General features: G+C 35.6%; 2 protein-coding genes across 2 annotated transcripts; one reads left to right on the top strand and one right to left on the bottom strand.

Moving 5' to 3' along the window:
• Window positions 1–217: 217 nt before the first annotated feature.
• Window positions 218–3,383, bottom strand: LOC149421146 (glycerate kinase). The gene has a single exon (XM_089635387.1). It carries the CDS (start codon window positions 3,227–3,229, stop codon window positions 1,733–1,735), a length of 1,497 nt encoding a protein of 498 aa, XP_089491513.1. The 5' UTR covers window positions 3,230–3,383; the 3' UTR covers window positions 218–1,732.
• A 143-nt stretch (window positions 3,384–3,526) lies between these two features.
• Window positions 3,527–18,686, top strand: Slh (sec1 family domain containing Slh). The gene is made up of 11 exons (XM_089635386.1): window positions 3,527–3,655; window positions 3,796–3,955; window positions 4,862–5,163; window positions 6,459–6,548; window positions 7,688–7,946; window positions 10,453–10,605; window positions 13,985–14,160; window positions 15,827–16,094; window positions 16,695–16,833; window positions 17,134–17,370; window positions 18,526–18,686. The coding sequence occupies exons 1-11, from the start codon at window positions 3,628–3,630 to the stop codon at window positions 18,634–18,636; spliced, it is 1,923 nt and encodes a 640-aa protein (XP_089491512.1). The 5' UTR covers window positions 3,527–3,627; the 3' UTR covers window positions 18,637–18,686.
• The last annotated feature ends 5,761 nt before the right edge of the window (window positions 18,687–24,447 follow it).

Below are 24,447 nucleotides of genomic sequence, written 5' to 3'. Positions count from 1 at the left end.
ACAAAGAAAATGCTAATACTAATTAATAACATATTTGATAAATTAAAATATATACACAGATTACACTAATGCAGTATTAATATCCTTAGTAATAAGAATTTTTTTATTTTTTCTTTATTCAGTGTTTTTTTGGTTATTACAATTATTGGGTGATAAATAAAAACAATATATGGTGGAATCTTGATTTATAAGCATAATTCGTTCCGGAAACGTTTTCGTAATCCAAAACAATTGTACATCAAACCAATAATAATATTTTGGATGATTTGTATAGCGCCATTTTTTGTACAAAATCACCTCAGGGGTGCATTTCCAAGTTGACTAGTTCTAAATTTTTTGATTTAAAAGAATCATATATTGGTCCTCATGCCTGTATTACAAACTAATATAAGTTTAAAATGCATCAAAATAAGTAGAACAAAGTTTTAAAAATGTATAACTCCATAAAATTGTTTCAAACAAACAAATATAAAAAACTTATAAGAGCACTAAAATGTTTTAAAGACCGAACTACAAATAAGTTGCTCCTTATCTAAAAAAAATTATGGTCTATGTGAATAAAGCATTTTATACACATTTATTCTTACTCAATTGTGTAAAACTGGCTCGAGGCAATGTCCACGCATACGATTTTACTCAAGATTGACTCGATGCTTGGTGTATACCGAACAGTTTGAGCCTCAACATGTCTACACCGTGGAAGAAACATTGGCTTTTTTTAGCGAGTATCTTAGCCACTACTAGCTTACTCAATGTAACATACACACTCTAGAGCATAGACATATGAATATTAGTAGACCTGCCCTAAGTGATTAAAAGCGTATTATTCCCCACTCCCCATACCGGTTCCATTGGAGCCGGCTGGGCTCGCGTATGGCCTCAAGTGAATTTAGAAAACGTGACGTCATCATTCTTGTGCGAACTATGGTCGAGGCATCATCGGTTCATTTTACGAAATAACACGGCAAAATGGTGCTTGTGCTATGAAAACTTGTAAAAATAGATGTGAAAAAGAGAATAAACCCAATTGTCGTATTACATTCCATATATAAGCATTATTTTACTTTATTTTAAGCATATTCACATCGTATAATATGGATCAGTTGTAGAAACATATACTATCACATCGAGATACGTCTGGACGCGAAACACAAAGCTGGTTGGTTGCTGGGAAGTAAATTATGAACATTTATAAAAGTGTCTTAACTAAATACATAAACGAAATATTCGACTCTGAAAATAGAAGAAATTTATTTTGCCGAATTTGGACTTCGCAAATTTGTTCATAACGTGGTAATTTGCGCTCCCATGTAAAAATGTCTATTCATTCAAAAGCAGATTTTACTTTTAAGAACTAAATGGTGATATTATAATGCGAGATGCCTATTTACTGTCAGATTGATTTATTGACGAATCACAGTCAGCTTTCCTCTCTGCGTCCCGCAACTCTTGTTTTAACCCCTCGTCCTTAACTTCTCGTCTATTAATATTCATATGTCTGTGCTCTAGAGCCAGGCTCGATGGCTCGAAGTGGATAAGTATGAAAGAAATTAGGAGTTCTAAATGGCTGTGAGCTGTCTTGAAGTGAGCCATGAGTTTTGCCATCCACACATACTTACTCAATATAGAATAAAACCGTTGAGTACTAGGATTAATACAATTACTATAAAAGAGTTTTTAAAAAGTGACATATTGGACTATGGAGAACATGTAAAAGGTGAAAAATAAAAAATTACAAATCAATTTTTGCTTTGATAACAATAATATGAACATCCATAACATTTGTGTTAGTGTGTCCTATCTTTATGTGATATTTTCCATCAGAAAATTTGTCGAAGAAATTGTAAGAATCATTATTCAATAGATATGATTCAACATTCAAATTTTGACTTTGCGCATCGTTTATTAAATTGCCGTATCCTATTGCCCCGGCAGCATCCGTTGGTCCATCCATTCCATCCGTTCCAGCACTCAGTATTGAGACATCAAAGTTTTTCAAGTCATCAGATTTAAAGTTTTCCAAATGCAAGTTATTTGAAAGGCTTAGAGCCAAATGCTGATTTCTCCCGCCTTTCCCCAATCCCTGAACCACTACGGTGGGTTCACCTCCGGCGATTAAACAAATCCCATTTGATTCAGGTTTCATTGCAACCTCTGGTAAACTCTTCAATGTATCATCGTTGAATGGAATATTCACAAAGTTCTTCATTATTGATTTAGCAGTATCTTTGTCGATTGTTTTTGATATTAACTTGATGATTGTTGTAACTAACAAACAATATTCCCTGCTGACCTCTTCAACATCCCCGTGGACTCTATCAGTCAAGACAAAAGTGTTGAATCTGTTAGATGATGCTTTGATCCGTGCAACTTCTAAAGAGCCGGTGTTATTCCCTAGGACGTAATTGCTCACGTTTGAAAGTTTGGATGCAATCTTTGGAGTATTACAATATAAAATATCTCTGATTGATTCAGGTAGAGAAGATTGTAAAGAGTACTTGGTGACTACATCTATCGCTGCAGATGATTCATCTTTATTTTCAAAAGTGGGTCCACTGGCAATAGATTGTGTATTATTTCCAACAATATCCGATATTAAAAGTGATGCCACTTGGGCAGGATAAGCCAGTTCAGATAACTTTCCACCTTTTATGCTTGATAGTCTCTTTCTTACAGTATTCATTTCGACTATATCAGCTCCAGCTTTGCTAAGTTCTTTGATCAGTTTACTCTTCTCTCCCAGGGACACAGGAGGAATAGGTGATGTGAGAAGTGCCGACCCTCCCCCGGACAATAAGACTATCAACAAACCCTTTTCATCTAATTTCTCAACCAAATGTTTGATCTGATTAGTTGCACATTCTGATTTTTCATCAGGGATATTATTCTCAGCTCCTTCGTAATATTTAATAACAGTGTTGGAAGTCACCGGATATCTCTCTGTTATACCCGCTGGAATACTGATGATGCCCAACTTCAAACGTCCTGCTAATGCAGTCTCTATCTCCGTAGCCATTTGCAGGACTGCTTTCCCCGCACCCACTAAGTAAACATCTCTACCCTTCAAATTATACACATCGGTGAAAAGTTTGAGTTTATCGTCATTCTTACTGTAGTGAAAGTGTTGCTTTATCAAATTTTTGGGTTTAACGGAATTCACTGCATCAGAAAATATCCCGAGCAATAACTTATTCACCTTTTCACCCATTTTCAATAGTTGCAAATTCATTACATAAAAATATTACACTTATGAATAGCACTGATAAGAGACTTCACTTGCAAATAATGTGATAAAGATATCACGTGTCATGTTAGGAAAAGCAAGATAATTTACTGTTAGAACCTAATGGTGGTTTGTTTGTTTTTTTAAGGGCAGTTATCAACGATCAATTCAATGACTTTATACAAAAAAAAACATTGGCATCGAAATTATATCTGTCAAAACACAAACAAGAAGTTTTCAAAAAGTTCCGGGTTTATTATTTTGACATTTGCTTGTCAAGTTTTCCCGAAGCAATGCGGCCAGCGACTATCTTCACGTCACATACGTGTAATTTTGACAGCTGAATCGGGTCAATTTCGATTGTCACAAAATAATTAATTAAATGATAATTACTTACAGGAAAAATGGCTTCATTACGGGAACGGCAAATAAGTATGATAAATTCAGTGCTTTTAAATATACCGTGTAGTTAAGCAAAGATATTAACTATTTGTTGCACCTATAAGTTTTTGGTTATGGTTGTCATTGTAATCACAGTGTTTATTATAATTATTCCTTTTTTTCCTTTCTAGCTGCTCTAAAACAGATGCTGAATCTGAACCAAGTGCCTAACAAGAGTGCAGCTAATGAACCATCATGGAAAGTGCTAGTTTACGACAGGGTTGGGCAGGATATTATTTCACCCCTTATATCTGTGAAAGAACTGAGAGAACTCGGTGTAACTTTGCATGTGTAAGTTCTTTCTCCTGTAAACCTAATTCTGTTTGTTTCCAAGAGTTTAACATATCTTTTCAATGCATGAATCAGTGTAATATGATTATGTCTGATTGTCACACCTAAATGATAACATTATGTGTCAGAGGTCTTGTGTTTATTGTGAGAGTTATTCGCTACCTTTAACTTAACTGTTTCTGAAGATTTTTGCCGCTCCTCTAACTAGTTATTCTGTATTTTTGATGATACCATGTTAAGACAACTGTTTTCTTTTTTAATTTTGTCCGTATGCAATAACTTTTAAAAATTCATAAATATGTTTTTTTATTAGTTCAATGGCAAAGTTTGTACTTGATGTAGTTATAAAGTATAAATTCAAGTCCGGTTTTTCACAGTTCTCCTCACTAGAGTTTCCTGTCTGAGGCTTTTGTATTTAGTTTCAATTTGTCTTTACATCGTCTTCATAATGTTTGTAACTTGAGTATCACTTTGTTCTCTCAGCCATGTTTTTACTTTTGTTAGAAATATAATTAGAATTTAATATTTCTCTGTCCAAAAGTATTGTATTCAAACTGGGAGTAATCAGTATATTTTGGCTAATTGCTCTGGTTAAGTATTTATGTTGTCATGGCGTTATGTCACATGGATAGGAGGAGGAAAATAAATTCCATATTTTTTTAAAAAATAAATCTATATGAAAATTGTCCCATAATAATTTAACTTTTTCTTCATAAATTTTTTGGAATTTGTTTTCTCTTTTTATTTTGTTGTGGCAAGCACAGCTTTACTGCCTCAATGGAGTGCATATAGTGCTAATATTTTGCAGGGCAAGCACAGCATTACTGCCTCAATGGAGTGCCTATAGTGCTTATATGTGAGCCAGATCCAAAAACATATTGATTTAAACAAATTTTCTCATTCCAGCCACCTCCATTCCGAGAGAGACTCCATCCCAGAGGTTCCCGCCGTTTACTTCTGCTCCCCGACCGAGGAGAACCTTGGGCGAATCAGCCAGGATATGGAGAACGGCATCTACGACTTCTACCATCTCAACTTCATCTCGCCCATCTCCCGCCAGAAGCTGGAGGACCTGGCTGCCTCGGCTCTGCAGTCAAACTGCGTGGCCAACATACAGAAAGTCTACGATCAATATTTAAATTTCATCTGTTTAGAAGAAGACCTGTTTGTGTTAAAGCATCAGCAGTCTGATTCCTTATCATATTATGGTGAGTCATTTTGAACTTGGTAATCAAAAATTTTATGTTTATTATATTGCTAGGATTTAAAAGTAATTATTTCGATTACCAAAACTCTTGTAATTAAGAGCGTGCTCTGAAACTGTGCTTTCGCTGCTGTTAGGTATTTTAGGTACCTTTCTCCTTGCCTATCTCTTGTACGACTGCAGAAAGAATATCGAAATCAAATAATGAGTTCACGAAATATAATCGTATTTATCAAAAGATTGCGCGGCGAATAATATTCCATACATTTTTTGTTTGGCGGAAGAGATTTTAAATGTTTGAGCGAATTAAAATCATAATCTACACACACAGAAGTGTTTTTAATTCTTTAAGGTGGTTCTTCATTTTATTTACTGTGAGATTATGTAAATAAAATAAAGAAATAAAGTGTAAGGAGAATATACGATGCAAATGTGAATGGTAGCAGAAGTCGGGGACGCCTGAGGAAGACATGGCACGACCAAGTGAATCAGATACTTGAGTCGGGCCATGTCAAGAGTCAGAACAATAGAAGAGTATGTATGAGACGATGTATGAATGTGAATGAGGCAAGGAGTGTGTGCCAAGACCGAGTTGTTTGGCGGTCCGTCCTCTCTGCCTACCCCTGTGGAGAACCGGCATGATGGTTAGTTAGTTAGATTATGTAAGGATTTTTAGTAAAAATGTCTATAGTATGCTCAGGTAGCACTGCAGCAAATGCATTCTTGAACAGTTTACCTGATGTTGCATTATGTATTTTATATAGAATTTGAACAGTTTACCTAATGTTGAAGTATGTATTTCATATAGAATTTCAACAGTTTACCTAATGTTGCAGTATGTATTTTATATAGAGTTAGAACAGTTTACCTAATGTTGAAGTATGTATTTCATATAGAATTTGAACAGTTTACCTAATGTTGCAGTATGTATTTCATATAGAATTTAAAAGATTATAGTAAAATCTTTTCATCGAACATAATTATTAATACCTAGTAGTCCTCTTTGTTTTTGCAATTAGTGATAATGAATTTGGACTTGGCTGAATCATTGATGTCCGAATATCTATTTTATCACAGGATCTGAGTGGGTTAATATCTGAGAGACGCGGGCACACAAGACGACAGCCCATGAGCTACTGAGCTATGCTTACGCTGGTGAATGAACGATGGTGGGGTATGCGCAGTACGAACCATATTTCGTACGCTAACAGGTCGTTCTTAACTTGACCGAGAATAGGTTTGCCACCCTTCTTTCTTATGGAACTAACAACGATTGTAACCGTGATATTATTTTTACAGCAATCAATAAGGGTGACACAAAAGACACAGAGATGGAAAGCATCATGGATAATATGGTGGACAGCTTATTTTCATTATTTGTTACATTAGGTAAGTTATAAAACAAAACTTCATTATTATTGCTGCTTTCGCCAATCAAACCAAACAAATTAACAATAAATAAAAACTAACGATAAATTAAAATGTATCTCGAACCCACAACCTCGGTGTGGCAAATGCAACAATAAGAAATTCGAGTGAAAAATATTGTGGCTTAAAAAAAATGGCTTCATGATAACTCAACAACAATGACAATTCAACACACCTTTCATAAAGTGAAAAAAGTCATTAAAAAGGTTACAAAAATAAAACTATAACCTAACTTTTCATGACTTCATTTTTCAAAGACCGATGTGTTGATTTGATAATTAAAATCCGGACAGGAAAAGACGGTAATCGGTTACATTCGATAACAGTCAAGCATTCTTCCCATGGTTATTAATTAGTCCAGTAGCATCATAACACAATGATATTTATATGGTAATCTGCCTACCTGGTGTGGTATTATCATTGTTGATTATAATAATTCTAAGAAAAAAATTCTAGAAACTATCAAGTAATTTTAATAGAACATTTGTAGTTTACTCACCAAAGTGTAATCAAACTTTCAATACAATATTGGTTAAATTTGTAGCAATATTTATTACATCACCTAAATTAAACTATAGTACGTTAAAATAATCCCCGTAACAAAATGCAGTTGACCTAAGTCATAAAGGAGCATTTTTCTTATTGCTTCATTTGATGGCGTCTCACCAATTTTTCGTAGTAATGCAGGTTTTGGAACACTGATATCTGGTGCAGTCACGGATGTATTTTTGCACTTTTGTACAATACAATAATAGCAGTGACGACTGTAGTAATGCTGACATTTTACCTAGTGTTATTCAATATTAAAAGCAGTTAAACTTAAACTTAAGAATAAAAAAACAAGAGTTCCTTATTATTGCTTTTTTCAATTTTCCTTTTCAATCTATCTGGGTTTTTCATTGTAAAGACCACCTTGGTTTTGGTATTTTTTGGACAATGAGTTGACTTTTTGGGCACTCGAGAAGTTAAAATCACAAGGTGGTCATTATTCAAAATCAAATCATCTTTCTATTTTGACATGACATGTATTTTCTCGTATTTATAGTTTTTTTTTTAAATATTTATCTTCATGACTAACATAGTCTATAATCTTTTCCTAGGCAATATTCCAATAATCCGTAGTGCAAAGGGCAACGCAGCTGAGATGGTGGCTAAAAAACTGGACAAAAAATTGCGAGAAAACTTGTGGGACGCGAGAAATAATCTCTTCCATGGCAACACTGGGCAGGTAGGCGCCTTCAGCTTCTCCCGGCCGCTGCTGGTCATCCTAGACCGGAACATGGACATGGCAATACCACTGCATCACACCTGGACCTACCAAGCCTTAACTCATGATGTCCTCGACTTGTCACTTAACAGGTTTGTTCAATGAATGTTATTAGGGTATTCGTTAGCTCAAATTTACTACAATTACTGTGGTTTCTAATTATTCTATTCTGTGGTTTACTAATTTCAGCCTTTTTGAGATTGCTAAGTTTTTGATTAGGTAACATTTTTTTAAATTGTCGAAAAAAACCACCATTTGCTTCGCCGATTTTGGTTAGATTAATTAGGATTCAAGTTCTAGTTACACAAATAACTTCATGAGATATTAGTACATATGAGTCGTGTAATTTCTATACCCGCTATATCAACTTTCATTGATTTGGAGAAAACCGCAAAAAACTGTCACATCTCTAGCGTACATAAGTAATTGCATTACAAATTTTTATATAATGAATTGGAGTAAAAAAATTTCGAAAAGCATTTATTTTTCTATATTTGTCTAGCAATAATTAAGTAATTTCGATAAATAAAATGGATAAAGCGGATTTTGATACTCACTTCGTGATATAGAGGCTTTTGAAAGTCAACTGAGCCGACATGGCGGGTTTAGAAACACACGCGTAGATCATTTTGACACACGAGCGTAGCGTCAGAGCGGCGGCCATATTGTATTTTGGCAAAATAACTGCTTGTGATTGGTTGAATCCGATAGAGCGCGTTTTGATAGTAACTTTCTGTATGATATAGCGGATTTGGTTTCTCACTCGTAGTTTTAACATGGTTTTTGGTCATGATAAGGAGGGTTTTGAAACTCAATTTTAGGCTCTTCTTGTTGCTCGCAAAAATGTGAACAAGATGTCATACTCAGATCATTTTGTCAAAAAATCGGATATAGCGGGTATAGAAATTATAGGATTCATATTATGTACGCATAAGCATTTTTTTAATATGTTCCTTACATATAATTAATAATAAAACTAGATTTACCTTTTGGATCTAGACCATTTTCGCACTCTGTCTCACTTACACTCGCCTGACATCGTAGACCTCCTTCCCATTTGAATTTCGTATTCGTGATTGGTCAAAAATTTGGATCACGATACACGTCCACAAAGCATTTCTTATGTTCTTCTTGATTCTATAGTTCCTTACAACCTGTAAGATTTAAAGGCATTATTTTATGCTGTCATCAACCACTTTTTAGGGGTGCATTGAATGATTATTATTATTATAATTCGTAATCAAGGGTTCTCTAATAGAGTAGATATGTATACAGGGTGTATCGGCAAGTACCCGACAAACTTTAACCAGCTATTCCTCAGCACATTTGGAGTAAAAAATGTTATGGGCGCTTTGCTGTCCGGTAACATTTTTTTTCCATCAAAAACAAAAAATAAATAAAAACATCCACACTCCGTCACTGTCATTTGCATTGTTTTTCGTGTTCAACAGCTGTTATTAGCAAGTGTGTCAAAAAGTGTCCTCGCTCTTTCGTACACACTAAATAATAATAGTTGAAAATGAGACGAATGGTGCCGTGCCATTTCGTTGTGATTGTAAAAGCGTGCCAACGTAGGTACGTACGTACATTATTCAACGAAACTCGAACAAAATATTGCCAGACTGGTTTTCAAACTTTGACAAAGGATAAAACATTGGTCACATGTGGTGAAAATATGAATAATAAATTTTTTATTAAAAAAAAATGTTACCGGACAGCAAAGTGCCTCTAACATTTTTTACTCCAAATGTGCTAAGGAATAGCTGGTTAAAGTTTGTCGGGTATGTGCCGATACACCCTGTATACATATATATATATATATAAAGAAGAGTGTCTATGGCGGTGTGGTTTTATTTTTTTATACAAATCTACAGTTTTATTCCGATGAAGATGAAATTTTGCACAATTAACCTTCAAAACAAGAGGAAGGTGACTGTCTGTATGAGATTTCGACAACTACCCCCATCCCCTTTTCCCACCCCATTTTTGCTCTCAAAACTCAGTGTAAAGCCATGGACTTCAGCTAGTAGGGTATATTGTTTAATAACAGAATAGGTGCATTTTTATGGGAGAAAATAATTCTTCTCAGGGCCTATGTGGTCTGTGGGGATGCTGTGTTGTGTTTTTTTTTAGGAGAGGAAGTTCTGGTAAGGAAAAAGGTATGAGAGGTGGGTAGGAATCTGGTGGTCACTGTGTCAAGGGGTGACAGACATATGATTCCATCCCTCCCACTGCGGTGCAAGGCGATGTTCTGAGAGGGTCCTGTTAGAGAGGTCAAAAGATCTCCCTCAACCAGTCTCTCCCGATTTGGTCCAACGCCAAGACCCGATCAAACTTCACCCCATGAACCCAGGCACCCCTCCTAAGTCACCAAGGTAGCGAGCCACTTGGTGTGACCTATGGAAGAGGTAACCAATTATCCAATAAATGCTTCCCGGGGAGGTGATAACCATACCCGCCTCTCAAATTGTATGTATGTATATATATATATCTGAAGATCTCTAACACTAAGACAGATTTGCGTCTCCTGCAAAATTAGTTAAGTTACATTTCCCAATCAAACAATGTAATGTATAGTTTATTGTGTTTTGTTTGCAGGGTGGTAGTGCACGAAGGACCCCCGAGCGGAGGCCCCCGGGGCAAGTCCAGGTCCTGCGACCTCGACCTCAAGGACAAGTTCTGGTCGGACCACAAGGGAAGCCCCTTCCCCACCGTGGCAGAGGCTATCCAGGAGGAGCTAGAGAAATACAGGTACGCGCCAATTATATACAGTACTCTCTCAGTAATCCACCGCTCAATTAACCGACAACTACTATAATCTGCCCTTATTTTACTACATCAGAGGTTCCCAAACTTTTTTGCCCCTTAGACCACTTGCCAAATATTTTTTTTTCCGTAGACCCCCTGCCTGCCGAATATTGAATTTTCCTAAAACTATTAACGTCCCATGTGATAAACATTTATTTTTTTAGTAAAAATTTTCCCTTCCCTTGCCTGCCCAACAACCGGGTGGCGGTATAGTTGCTGTCTTTACATTGTGCAGACAGGGGCACCCTTGTGAGGTATTACACCAAATGAAAATGAAGCAGGATAAGCAACGGGAATTTCTTTCTGTAGCTGGCCCTACAGAACTGCCCCTTAAGATCTTTGTCAGTGCTTATTCCGATCATTTCTTCTTGTCACATGTTTTTCGATTCTTCAATGTTCCACTTCGATAGTCAAAATGTCCTCAAACTTAGTTTTGAAGTCTGTGTAAAGTACATTTAAATGTTGAACGTCATTATTACCCTGGACGTTTTTCAAAAACAAGTTGGGGAACTAGGAAAATTCGCGGCTTCCGATGTCCAATGTTTTGGTTCAATATATTAATTCTGACGAGAAAAGGAACATAGATCTCTTTATATACCTCAATTAACAACTTTACGAAATATAAAAAAGCAAATATCAAATAAGTAATTTCTCAGTCTATTATATTTTTGTTAGGTCTATTGTGTCATTTACAGAACTCCTAAATGTTGACTTGAGGTAAATGGGGGTCCGCTAGTATGTACCCCCATTTGAATCTCGTGGACCCCCAAATTTTTTTCTCGCTGACATAGACAAGCCCCAGCAAGCCGATATCGACCCCTGGGGGTCCATAAAGAGCACTTTGCGAACCTCTGTACTACATAGTTAAGAGCACGAAATTCAGCTCCAAATTTTTTTCTCGCTGACATAGACGCCCAGCAAGCCGATATCGACCCCTGGGGGTCCATATAGACCACTTTGGGAACCTCTGTACTACTTAGTTAAGCGCACGAAATTCAGCTCTGTAATTCGCCGATATTCATATGTCAAATTCAGTGGTTTGCCGCGTGCCTGTAACAAATGCAAGATTGAAGACTTTACGAAAAGTGCTGACTCTGGACTTACTGTTTAACTACTGACACCAATGTGATCAGTTTTGAGAACAAACCGTTATAATCCGTAGAGTCAATTTGTTCACTTTTCAGAACAGCTCATAAGGTGTCATAGAAATCATTGTGTCGCCCTTACCGTCATAGTTAGAAATACAAACAAAACGGTGATAGAAAGAGAAAACACCAAGCTTTGTATTCAAATATATATAATACTACAGAATAATTAAAATGTACAACTCTATGAAACCAAAGGTTCCGATCAAAATTTGAGAAAAATTTATTATTAAACTTTGTGAATTTTTAACTAATTATTTTTTTACGAAATGACAAAAAAGTGAGATGGCCATATAGTTTATATTAAATTTGGCTAATAAATTTTATTTTTGTTCGTTATCAATAATTTTAGTTCAATGTCTATATGAAAAACGTAAAGTGAACCTTTTTTAAAATTTTTTTATATTAGATTTTAAAAATTATATTTTTACTTTTAATAATAAAACTTGAAAGAGTATTTCATCAGCTTTCAAAAACTCAGAAATATTCCATTTATTTGGATATTATTGAGAAGAGGAAATACACACAGATTCTGATAACATCTTTGAGAAATATAACGGTCAATATGCCAGAGGCCTGAATGGTTAATAGTTGATAAACACAAATGTGATTTTGACTATAAATAAATTAAGTTGCAAGTACAAATTTCAAAATAAAAACCGTTTTAATTTTGAGCATATTTTGTAGGTTATGCACAATAATCCGCCCTTTCACTAATTGCCCAATTTTCGGGGTTTCTGATTAGTGTGAGAACACTATGTATGTTTAGCCTATACTACCCACATAAAGCTTAGGTAATCTTTTACCATAATAGGCTAGTTGCTTGATAGAATTGAAATATGTATTAACAGAACTTGGAAAAATCTTTCACAGAACTTGAAAATTAACTTTGAAATTTGAAGAATTGTTCAAATTCTCCTAAACAACCCGTCCTTACTGGTAGGTGATGAATATTTAAATAAATGAGTAATTCACACAAATTGATTGCATTATTTCAAATCCTGGGTGGCGCAAAATGAACTTGAATTGAATTCTTTATAACTTTTTTTTTTATTTCCAAGTAAATTGTAATTATTTTTTTTAAAGTATATTATACAAATAGGGAATTTGATTGAACTAAACATGAATGATTTTTTTATTTTTTTTATATTAACTCCACACAGGAGGCCCTGAAGAAAATAATTTCCCTCAGGGCCTATGTCATCTTTGGGGATGCTGTGTAGAGGGTCTTATTGTGGAGAGGAAGGAGTGAACATGGGTCTTGAAGAGTCCCATTTTGTAGGAGGGAGGAAACACAGAGGCCGGCAGTTCGTTCCACAGCCGAGCTGTTGAACTTAAGAACGAATCGTAGAAGCGACCCGTTCTCATGTGACAAATGTCAACTGTGTACAAATGTACAAATGATTACGTCTTGCAAATGTTGGCCATTTTCTGCTGCGCACATTCCTGTTCTTTCCAATACATTTTCTACCTTTTCACCTTTTGGAAAATTGTAGGTGTTATGGCATGGATTGCTGCTGCGTTGCTTGGGTTCAGTCTGTCTGTGCAGATATAGACACAATAGTGCATGTTGCTTTTTGATGGCGCTGTTTAAAAAAAAACATGCTTTTACCTGCCACAGGTGACATCTATAATATATAAGTTGAGTCAAAATTTCAAAGCAATCGGTGAAAAACTATCGGGGTTTTAAGATTTTGAACAAACGAACATTTACATTTTTATTTATATAGATATTGGTTTTCAGTTGGGGGATGTTCGTTGGCTTATTGATATGCACTTAGGAGCGATTAAATCTGGTGAACGTGGCAGCCAATTGTCGTTGCTAAAAAAGAGCTCATCCAAGATATCCTGTAACAGAGCCATGGTGTGCCTGGTAATGTACGCTGAGGCTCCATCCTGTTGGAACCACAATTGTGAATGGCCTTGCACATTTACGGTAACTTCGGTATCGGCTTCATTTTCAAAGAAAATGAAGGTGCAGTGTATCATTCTTTCAGATGATACATCGTACCAAACAGTACACTTAAGTGGGATTTTCGCTGATGAATTACCCAAATTGTTTGTTAAATTGAAATAAAAAGGTATAATGAATTTTAACCCAAAAGATCATTTTGTCAAACCACATTGCTTTCTATGAAAAAATCGATTAACATTTCTGGTATTTGATTTACTGACAGATCGTCGGAGGAAGACGTGAAGAAGCTAAAGAGCTCCATGGGCCTGGACAATGAGAGCGACATCGCGCTGAGCATGGTCAGTGACAACACCCAGCGCCTCACCAACGCCGTCAACTCCCTGCCGCAGCTCATGGAGAAGAAGAGACTCATCGACATGCACACCAGCATCGCCACAGGTAAACCTCTACAGATTAAGGTTCATAATTTTATTTTGACAACTCATAGTAGACCAAATTAAGCCATATTTGATCGTATTATACGAAATTTGAGCACATTATCCATATTCATTTGAATTTAAATGTATTAATTCTAATTTATTTTATTTTATTATTTTTTTTTTTTTATTAATTTTTTTTTTCCACAATATTATAATTCTTGGTTCCACAATACACTTCCCCAAGTATCAGAGAATCCAGTTAAGAAATTGGCCCCGTAGGTGAATTATTAGTGTTTCTCCATCCTCTTCTACAGTGATTGGTCCTTTCGACTCCCAATATTTGTACGTGTCTCCTGAGGTGGCAGAGTCCTGCTAATAGACCTGCTAGCTCCCTCAGTGACTTTCCATCCATATTGAGTAGTTGTATTTCAATCCCGGTGCTTTCTCCTTTTCATGAAGTATTTTAACTAGCGATTCCTTAGCATATTTGGAGTAAAAAATGCAGATGACTTTTTGCTGTCCAGTGATATATATTTTTTTAATTATAAACAACAACAAAAATATTTTTCCGTCACACGTCGCAACTGAGTAGTCAGGTGAAGTCTAGCAGGTCATGTGATACGCACTCCGTCTCGTTTAGAAGCACGGTAACCGAGGTCAGAGAGAGAGCGTATCAGTTTTTACTCCAAATATGCTCAGAAACTGCTAGTTAAAATCCTTTAGGTACATGTTACACCATATATAGTAAGTAGGTTAGTATTCTTATTATATATATAATATTTATATATGAGGTTAGAACATTGTTTCTCAACCTGGGGGTCACAATTGTCGCTATTATTAATCACATAAAATTAAAAATTATCTGTCAAATTACAGTCGCTTACATAATACAAAAAAAAGTTTTGTTAAATAATCTATTTCGAGTTATAATCAAGCGTTACATATACATACCTTCTTCCATTGTTTCTCTTGTCATTTTATTGACAAATATAAATGTGTTATTAAATTAATTAATGCGGCGGTTCAGTTTGTTTTTCACTTAAAAAGTTTTATTTACGTAGATCGACGTATAGACACACAAACGTAAATCATTTTCTAGTGAACTGACTGTTTTTTCAGACTATTAACAGATTTCTGTATTTAGTTTTTAAAGCCACCATAAAAAATAAGCCTTTTTCACATAAGTAAGATGTGTCAAATGTGATCAAAATGTTTTCAAAACATCCATTACTAAGCTTTCATATTCTCATGCAATACAAAACTTATCTAAATCTTGAGACGAGAATTCTGGTTGTAGAGTTTTGTCAGCAGATATCTTAATTAGTTGGTTAAGTCACTCTGGAAAACTGGAAAATAATCCAGTTATTAAATTTTCTATTCACCCCTCAACAAATTCAACAGCAGTAAGTAAGAAGTAACAAGTTCAAACTGGTTCGTTTTCGTTAAAAATCACATCAAGTAGTATGAGAACAAATGTACACGTCTTGTGGTTTGAACTTGCTGCTCCTCGATATTCGTGGCAAATATAAACACATTATTTTTCACGTTAGTAATGTGAAACTTTGACAAACATTAAAATATATAGTGAGGCGATTGTAAGGTAAAAAGGTTGAGAAACAGTGGGTTAGAATATTAATCAGGTCTGTTATTTGTGTGTAGAAATTGAAATAAAGTTTTTTACCCAGGAATCTTGGAGAACATAAAATCCCGAAGACTTGATTCATTCTTTGAACTGGAGGAGAAGATCATGAGTAAAACGGCCATCGAGAGCAAGACCCTGCTGGACTTGTTGAGCGATCCCGAGGCAGGAGCTCCCGAAGACAAGATGAGGCTGTTCATCATCTACTACATCTGCACTCCTCACATCTCGGAGCAGGACTACACCAAGTATGAAGCGGCTCTGACAAACGCCGGATGTGATATGCACCCCATGGTTTATATCAAGAGATGGAAGTAAGTTATTTAAATTTTTGACATTTTTTTTTCACAGCCAAGAAACAAAAAACATGAAACAAAATACATAACTCCTTGCCTTCTTTTTCTAAAGGCTCTCGTAAACGAGCAAGTTTTTACAGCAATTTCTTACCGGCAAGGTTATTCTCAATATTTTCAGGCAAGATTGTTTATTCTAGTCGACATATTGTCCTGTCTTGCCGGTGAGTTCGCTCGGCTACCGATATTATGACAAATCACTTTTCTTCTGGCTCTGTTACATAATATATGTGCCACCTTCCCGCTACCAAAACTGTCTTAACTCTTCTATAACTTTGATAGCCATTATTATTACTAAATAACTTCACAATTTTGCTTCCAAGTTTTCACAAGTTTGGTATGCGATACAGGTTTGCAGGAGATCTTTTTTTTTGTGTTGTGAATTTGTCTTATACATTATGGCAATCTTGACGGGACACGGCAATATTGACGGGCAAGACAATTGTTCGGTAATAGGCAATAATAGATTATTTATCTTGCTCCTTTACCAGTGATCACCCAAACTAGTCCACATTTCCATTGAAATATTAACCCCTGAATTTTATTGTAAAATTGTAACAGGGGCTACACAAAGATGTCTGGCGGTACCGGGCAGTACGAAGGAGGCGGTACTAAAACAGTTTCTATGTTTTCCAAGCTGATGTCACAGGGATCTTCCTTTGTCATGGAGGGTGTGAAGAATCTAGTAGTCAAGAGACATGTAAGTAACAATTTCACAACATTGTTCGAAAAATCATTTTCATTCAGTCCGGTTGCTTTATTTAATCTATCAAATCATGAAATTCTATTTTAGTTTTATTTTTCGTAAGATTCGTCATTGTTTTACAACAGGCATCAAAACATAACCTCAAATGTATTTTTATTTTTATGTTAGCACAGCACAAGTCTTTGTATTCAGATGATCATGTAATGACCCTAAAATGGCATCATTTTGCAAATGTGCTTTTACAATTTTGGTTTATTTTGTATCTTTCCCTCAAAACAATAATCTCCCTTCCAGAACTTGCCGGTGACCCGCACTGTAGAGGCAGCCATGTCGGGTGGCCCGGGCGGCATGTCAGCCGGCCCAGGGGGCTCAGGGGGCCCCGGCGAGGACTTGCTGTGGCTGGATCCACGCCAGCTGCGGGCCTCGGAGGCCCCCGCCACTCCCCGCACCACCCCCTTCCATGAGGCCGTTGTGTTCGTGGTGGGCGGAGGCAACTATATCGAATACCAGAATCTGGTGGATTATGCTAAGGTTGGTATTTCCATTACATATTTGGTGCAGTTTGTTAAATTACATTACAGTAGAGCCTTAATAATCCGAACTAATGAAAAACAATACCTGTTCAGACTCACAAAGCCTTTGGATTACAGTATGTTAGATAGAAAAATTAAATGAAACAGCGGTTTGCTTAGGAAAATTATATTTGATAAACTTCTAAATCTCAAAACACATTTACTTAGTCATAATCTGATCTATTTTAGACTGTCGGGTTATATTTACTGATCAAGAAAAGCTTTATCCCTCAATTTACGCAGCAACATCTTTTCGAATAATGAGAGATCATTTTCGTTTTGGCATAGGAACCATATTTACAACCTAAAACACCATGTGACATACATGCAGCACAGAGTGTACAAAAAAAATAGCATAAGCGGCGTTTGTATGAGAAGATAGTGGTCGTTTGGCAGTGCGGATTACAATGACGTTCGGATTATCCTGGGTACACACTATCAAGGCTCTACCATATTTACGAAATAACTTTCTGAATTGAGTCATAATGAGTGTATCATTTGACTAATTATGCCAATATTTAGCCCATTCTGTACTTGTCTCTTTAGCAATGCATATTTTAACGAAGTCACTGCATAACATTTTTGTTTTTTTTCTTCTTCATTTTTTTCATTAACTTTGTACTTGCATATATAATTTTTTTCTTTTGTCTTGTTTACTTGTACAATCTTATAATTTTTTCTTTTCTTTCTTCTTTCTATATTGCACTATGACTGTCAATAACTATCATGTATGTAAAGGTATATAATGGATTCAAACGGCAGTATAAAACGGACCCTCTTAAAAAGCGAATTACAGTAAGGCTGATATAAAGTGGCAGAACAGAATTCCTGAATGAAATCACGGTCTGACTGAATTGAAAACTAGACTGGACAGGACTGGATAGGACCAGACTCAAGGACTTGAGAAACAGATTTAGAGTCTGCTATTATACAACATGACTTCTCTGGATTTGTCTATCAACATCGAGGCACCCAAATCCATTATTTTAGTTGTAATTCCACAGTGGAACAGTCATCATAAACCTGTTACTGTTTTTAACCTTGTTTTAATCATCAACGACAGAGACGTCCTTGTTTACTGTGTATGTAATGTCATGTTTTATTTTTCTTTCAGCAAAAATCCGCAAGCAGTAACATTAAGATTATCTATGGCTCTTCAACATTTCCAAATGCAACGCAATTCCTGAAACAACTGTCCTTACTAGGTCAAGAATTACAACAATAATTTAATGTAATTTACGACTTTTTAAATATAATCTGTACTTTCACGCTAAAATAAATATGTAATTTATAAAATGTTGAAGTTTTCCACAAATGTTCCTGACCTCAGACCTATTGGTGGCCCGTGATTTTTCAGTGCGCCAGAGTGATGGTGTTCTTGTAGCTGAAATTTTTTATTTTTTTTTTTAATATTAAAATTTTTTGATGCTGCGCTTCCCAAACTGAAAGAATCCTGAAATCTTCTTAAAAAAAATTGGAATTTTGAAAAAAAAAAAAAAAAGTATGTATATATATATATATTTTCAGCTACAACATCAATAATGTCGTATATTGTCGATCTTACTACTCCAACTCACTAAAAGTCACTGACAGCCACTGCTACCTTCTTTAAAAGAATTTATAAGGCATCCCAAATTGGGGTATGTTGTCGGGGCTGAAGGTAGTGAGGAGGGGTAGATGGGGAAGAGGAAGGTATTGGAGTACCTGGCTATTCAGATCTGGTCACCAAACAAGACTAAAGCCATTTAAAGCAACGTTTCAATTCTGAATGGTAGTCTTACACCAGGGCGATACTGAGAGTATCTTCCACTCTGGAATATGCCGCAAGTATACTATACAAATAATTTTAAATTAATAAATTGTGAAATAAGACAAATTCATCAAATAATATTTGCATGCATGCACCGGAATTTGAACCCGTGACCTTCGAATTGCTAGTCATCCTGCTTCAATCTTTGTCAGTCAACCTCTTCCTCATTCTGCCTCTGGGTCATGATTTTTTAGTGTCTTGTCACCTGGATTTCTTTTTATATAATCAGTCCATCCATGTTTGGGATAGGACTCAAGGACTCGTCTTCCGGTCGGAACGAGTTCAATGAATCCGATTCTGAAGACGTTTAACTCACTCCAAAGTTCGCAAAACATAATGTAACGATTCCGGTTTCAATCTCACTGATTTCGAACTCACACTCAAACATCGACCAATAATGGCAACAATATCTGATCAGATCTTAAAATTAATGACGGAACAAGAAATATTGGTTTATTAACCGCCTCAGAACAGACTTTTTCTAGTGAGACGGTTAAAGAAAATTATGTAAAAAAAAAATCTAAATAAAATAAACGTTCGGGTTGCCGGCACTGAAACTGAATATTTTTAACTCCCGCATTATGACATACACATCTACCCCCCCAACGTAAATTATTGTATCTTTAAAATCCTGATTGTTGAGGAGAGCAGTTCAAAGTTTATTTTGGTCATACAGCAAGCACAAAGGAGTTCATACAGCAAAATTACAGTGTGAAAAAACCTGTTTACATATTTTTTTGTTGATTCCCACAAAAAATTTGTGCGGCATCCAAACTCGATACTTTAAATACAAAATTATCATTTTGTGGGTTACAATAGTTTACGTAGGAAGGTTCGACATTACAAAGGACAGTATTTATTTTTAGGTCAAGGATAAATTACTGTTTGTGTATTTGATGATTTACAGTCATTACTCAATACATACAACACCGGTCGATGAATTGTTTTCGATTCCATGTTGTAGTTAGCTCTTGTAACTCCTATTTTTTCCGAACTCTGTGATATTCCACCAGGTTCGGAGAGTCTGGCAGAATGAAGAAATGAGTTTGAGTAATCGAGTCCATTTGACTGAACTTTCGGAGTTTGTAATATAAGTGGAATGACACCTCTACTAACTTACGATGTTCTATACAATACTAATCTTACAATGGTTTATTGAGTTCTTATTATTATTAAATTCATGCTTTAATTTCTAGTAGGTCCAAAATGTTTTCAAAATATCTTATTTCTTGTATTTTATTTATTTATTTATTTTGTAAGAAACAAACAGCTTTTATACAGGGTGTCCGGAAACTCGTAGTACAAGCGGGAAACTGGTGAATCTACATCACATTTGGAGTCGATTTTGTAGTATATTTTTTTTTTATTTGAGCTTTCGTTATCGAGTAAATCGAGTTTGAAGTTGATTTTTTTTTTTTTTTTTTTAATCAAATTCTTATAAATTATTACTGAAGATCAAAGTACCCAACTAATTAAAACTATTTGAAAGTAAAACAAATGAAGAAACTCGGATTTGAAGCATTATTTTGAAATCACCCTTCATTTAACCCGGTGTAATCATAAAATATTTCTGCTCTGCAGGGTTAAAACATCTGTTATTCAACCCTAAACACCAGAAAAAACTTTAACCCTAAAATAGCCGAAAAATATTTTTTTTTGGTTTTTTTTTTTTTTTTTTGAAAATGCTCAAATCAAAAAACTTTATGTTTTTTTGGGTTCCCCATGTGGTGTAGATTCTCCAGTTTCCCGCTTGTACTACGAGTTTCCGGACACCGTGTATAATATGCAGTGATAGATATAAATATACAAGTTAACTGAAGTCAAGCCACAGAAGTTTCTTATGTTAAAATGCATTAGAAATGAAGTTTTAGTTTCTTAAAATTAATTTGGTGTTAAAGGAAGGGGAGAGGAAGAGGAAAATAGGAAGAGGATAGGAGATGCTGCCGATACATTCCATACTCTCATATTAATAATCGATCGTACGCATTACTTCATATCGATATTTCTTTCAATATTTTCATAGTATGGATTGTCAACATGTCTAGGACATTTTTTTTATACATTTGTATACATACATACTAGGTTTTGATATTGTCTGTGGTTCAATTCTGAGCGTGTGTAAAAATATATTTAATGATATTCTTTTATAATAATGTAAACCTCATTATAATATATTTATACCTGTTATTCTGTTTTGAAACACCTGTATTTGTTCAGCATTTGAAGATAATAATACAATACATTAGAATTAATGAATTAAAAAATCAATTATACGATAAAGAAGTGACGTTGTAAAGTTGGATGCAGTGGAAGCCCCGTTGTACAATAAAGGCAATCATTACGGTTTATCGCCTAATAACCTTATCTAGTAAAGATAACTGAACGCGGGACAAAGGAGGTTGCAGCTTTTCAATGAGAAAATAAAAGCATGTCTTTGAGGTTATGTTGGGGAGACTGTTCTAAGATCAGCTGTCATGCATAACGTGACCACAAAGCCTTAGACACATAACGCTATATTATGCGCGCATATTGGGGTGACACACTACGCTATAAACTTCCTCAGGAGAGGGGGTCAGATCAATTGGGGAACTGCTGCCGAATATCATTTATTTTTATGGGATCTGTCACTTTGACAGATGACGGCTGCATAATTACGGTGCTCCGTAAATTGTTCTGCCGTAGGCAGGAGAGGGGGTCACATAATTTTTAAATATAGCCTGGCTAGCAGACCACAGCGCATATAACAGGTCTGTATGGGATTGTATGGCGAGCAATAAGGAATTATATAAAACGCTTTGAAGTTATAGCGTAATCCGTCAGCCCCATTAAGCTATCATCCTCTCAATAACAATCCATTGTAATAAATAAATATTCCCAATAGGTAGAAAACTCGGCTAACTTATCCAATTTACATAGTCACTATTCATAGGTTACCAAGTACCGAATAGTAAACTCGGACCTTTAAATAAATAAATCGAAAATAATACGTTAACCTATGGATAGTGCTTATCGAGAACATGATAAAACACCCCCATAGCCATAGAAAACCGAATAGTATTAGAAGAGTGACCTGTACCAAGGGCGTATATAAGGGTGGGTTCAAACCCCCTCCATCGGCCTCAGCATTGAGTAGGAAAAAAAGAGAACAGTATTTGTAGATTACGTTCCCGGAAAATACAACAATATTATTTGCACCATCTCTTTTATCAGTTGCGGCCCACCAGGGTCAAACCTCCCCCACATAAATGCTATACCTACACCACTGACCTACACTACACCAAGTTGAAAGAAAACTTGTGGCCAATTAGATAAGCCGTAAGACCATTCGACTCTTAGGCACCAGGCTGCAATGAAATTTTGCATATCTGTAATAAAAGTCCAGCCTGGTGTAAAATCAAATAAAATAAAATAAAAGATTTTTTGGGCATTCTTATGTTGGATATAATTTCACTTGGTGTTAGATATAAAAATGACTTTGGCACACAATATACTTCCACTGTATAATCTCTTCAGTGGGTATCATAGATCCAATATCTGGAGATGGTCCCAGTCACTTTGGGCAGGAGGGTTCAAAACCAAATTCAGATATGGGCTGAGAATCAGTATTTTACGGGGGCCATTATTTAAATGGCTTATGTCAAAAAATTAAAAATGGTGCTAATTGCCAATTTGTGAGAATGTCAAATGTGACAATAGTGTAGGTCTATCAACCGTAGTTAACTTCATCAGTACTCACACAGATGCATAACTTACATACAGAGTGTTAAGAATTAAATAAAAACAATGATCATTTCCCAATTCATAGCTCGAAGCCAAAGCCTGTTGAAGTCGGTTATATAGAATGTATTTTGGCAAGCCGAATATTGTTTTATTTCATTGTTATTAAAATAGTTTATCTAAATGTAATAATGTTCAGGACTGAATTCAAATGGTTAATGGAAAACGGTTCCATGATAAATCAACACAGTGACAATTCAACACATCTTTAAAAAGTGATATTACGTCATTAGAAACGATGAAAAAAAAATTTAAACCTGACCTAACCTACATAAAACAGTTAATAAAGTTTTTGTTTCATCACTTTCCATGACTTTATATAACTTTTTAAAGATGTGATGAATTATCATTTTGATGATTTATCCGGTCACCATGGAAAACATATCTAAATTGATAGATATATCCTGGACTATGACGGCCGGCATAGTCCAGTGGTAACGCATTGGACTGCCATTCCGAAGGTCGCGGGTTCGAACCCGGCGTGCGCAAATAAATTTTATTTGATTAATTTGTGTTATTTCACAATTAATTAATTAAAATAATATATAGTATATTTGCGGCACGTTCCAGAGTGGAAGATACTACCAGTATCGCCCTGGTGTAAGACCACCATTCAGAATTGAAACGTTGCTCCAAATGGCTTTAGCTGTGTTTAGTGACTAGATCTGAATAGCCAGGTACTTCCCCACCTTCCTCTTTCTTTCCCCACTTACCTTCAGCCTCACAACATCCCCCAATTGGGGATGCCATAGTCTCACTGGCTCCAGACGGGAGCAGTTGGGACTCTTGTGAGGTATTCACTATAAAAATAAAAATAAAACATTTATTAGTAGTATATGTGGTCTGATGAATAAATGAGATGTTTAGTAAAATAATCAAATTGTAGCAGAAAAACTGATACAAATAAATCTATTAATAAAGACAGAAACTTAATTATTTATTATTTTATAACTGAGATTATTTCTCGTTTGATATCATGCACCATATCGAACTGGAACCGATATGTATAGGCACGGCCGTCCCTAAGCCAAACGGCGCATGGCACTAGTAAAAACCGCACTGTATTAGGTGTTAGATGTATTATCAGCGCCATGGCAAGTCGACGCGCGGAGCAAACGGCCCTGCCCTGCGAATAGGACACGCTGTAAGCTTCCTAACTATATTATTTTAGAAGCATCGTATACACTTGGTGTCCCTCTTCTGCTAACGACAATTTTTTTAATTTTTTTTGTTCCTCCGCTGCCCATCTCACTAGGGAATTCCTGCGTCGAGATGAGCAGCTTAACAATTATATTCTATCAAATAAGTAAATCACATAACACATACACACATGGCTAACATTGAATATGGGGTTCCTGGGGTGAATCATGACAGGAGCCACGACATGAGCAATCTAAAATCACCACTCTCAGCCAGTATGAAATTTACATTATAATAAGTACAATAAGT

This window comes from Hesperophylax consimilis, chromosome 9, assembly GCF_061612785.1.
Source record: "Hesperophylax consimilis isolate HC1 chromosome 9, BYU_Hcon_1.0, whole genome shotgun sequence".
NCBI lineage: Eukaryota > Metazoa > Arthropoda > Insecta > Trichoptera > Limnephilidae > Hesperophylax > Hesperophylax consimilis.
The sequence above is the reverse complement of the archived record's forward strand: the minus strand, read 5'-3'. Positions and strand labels throughout refer to the sequence as shown.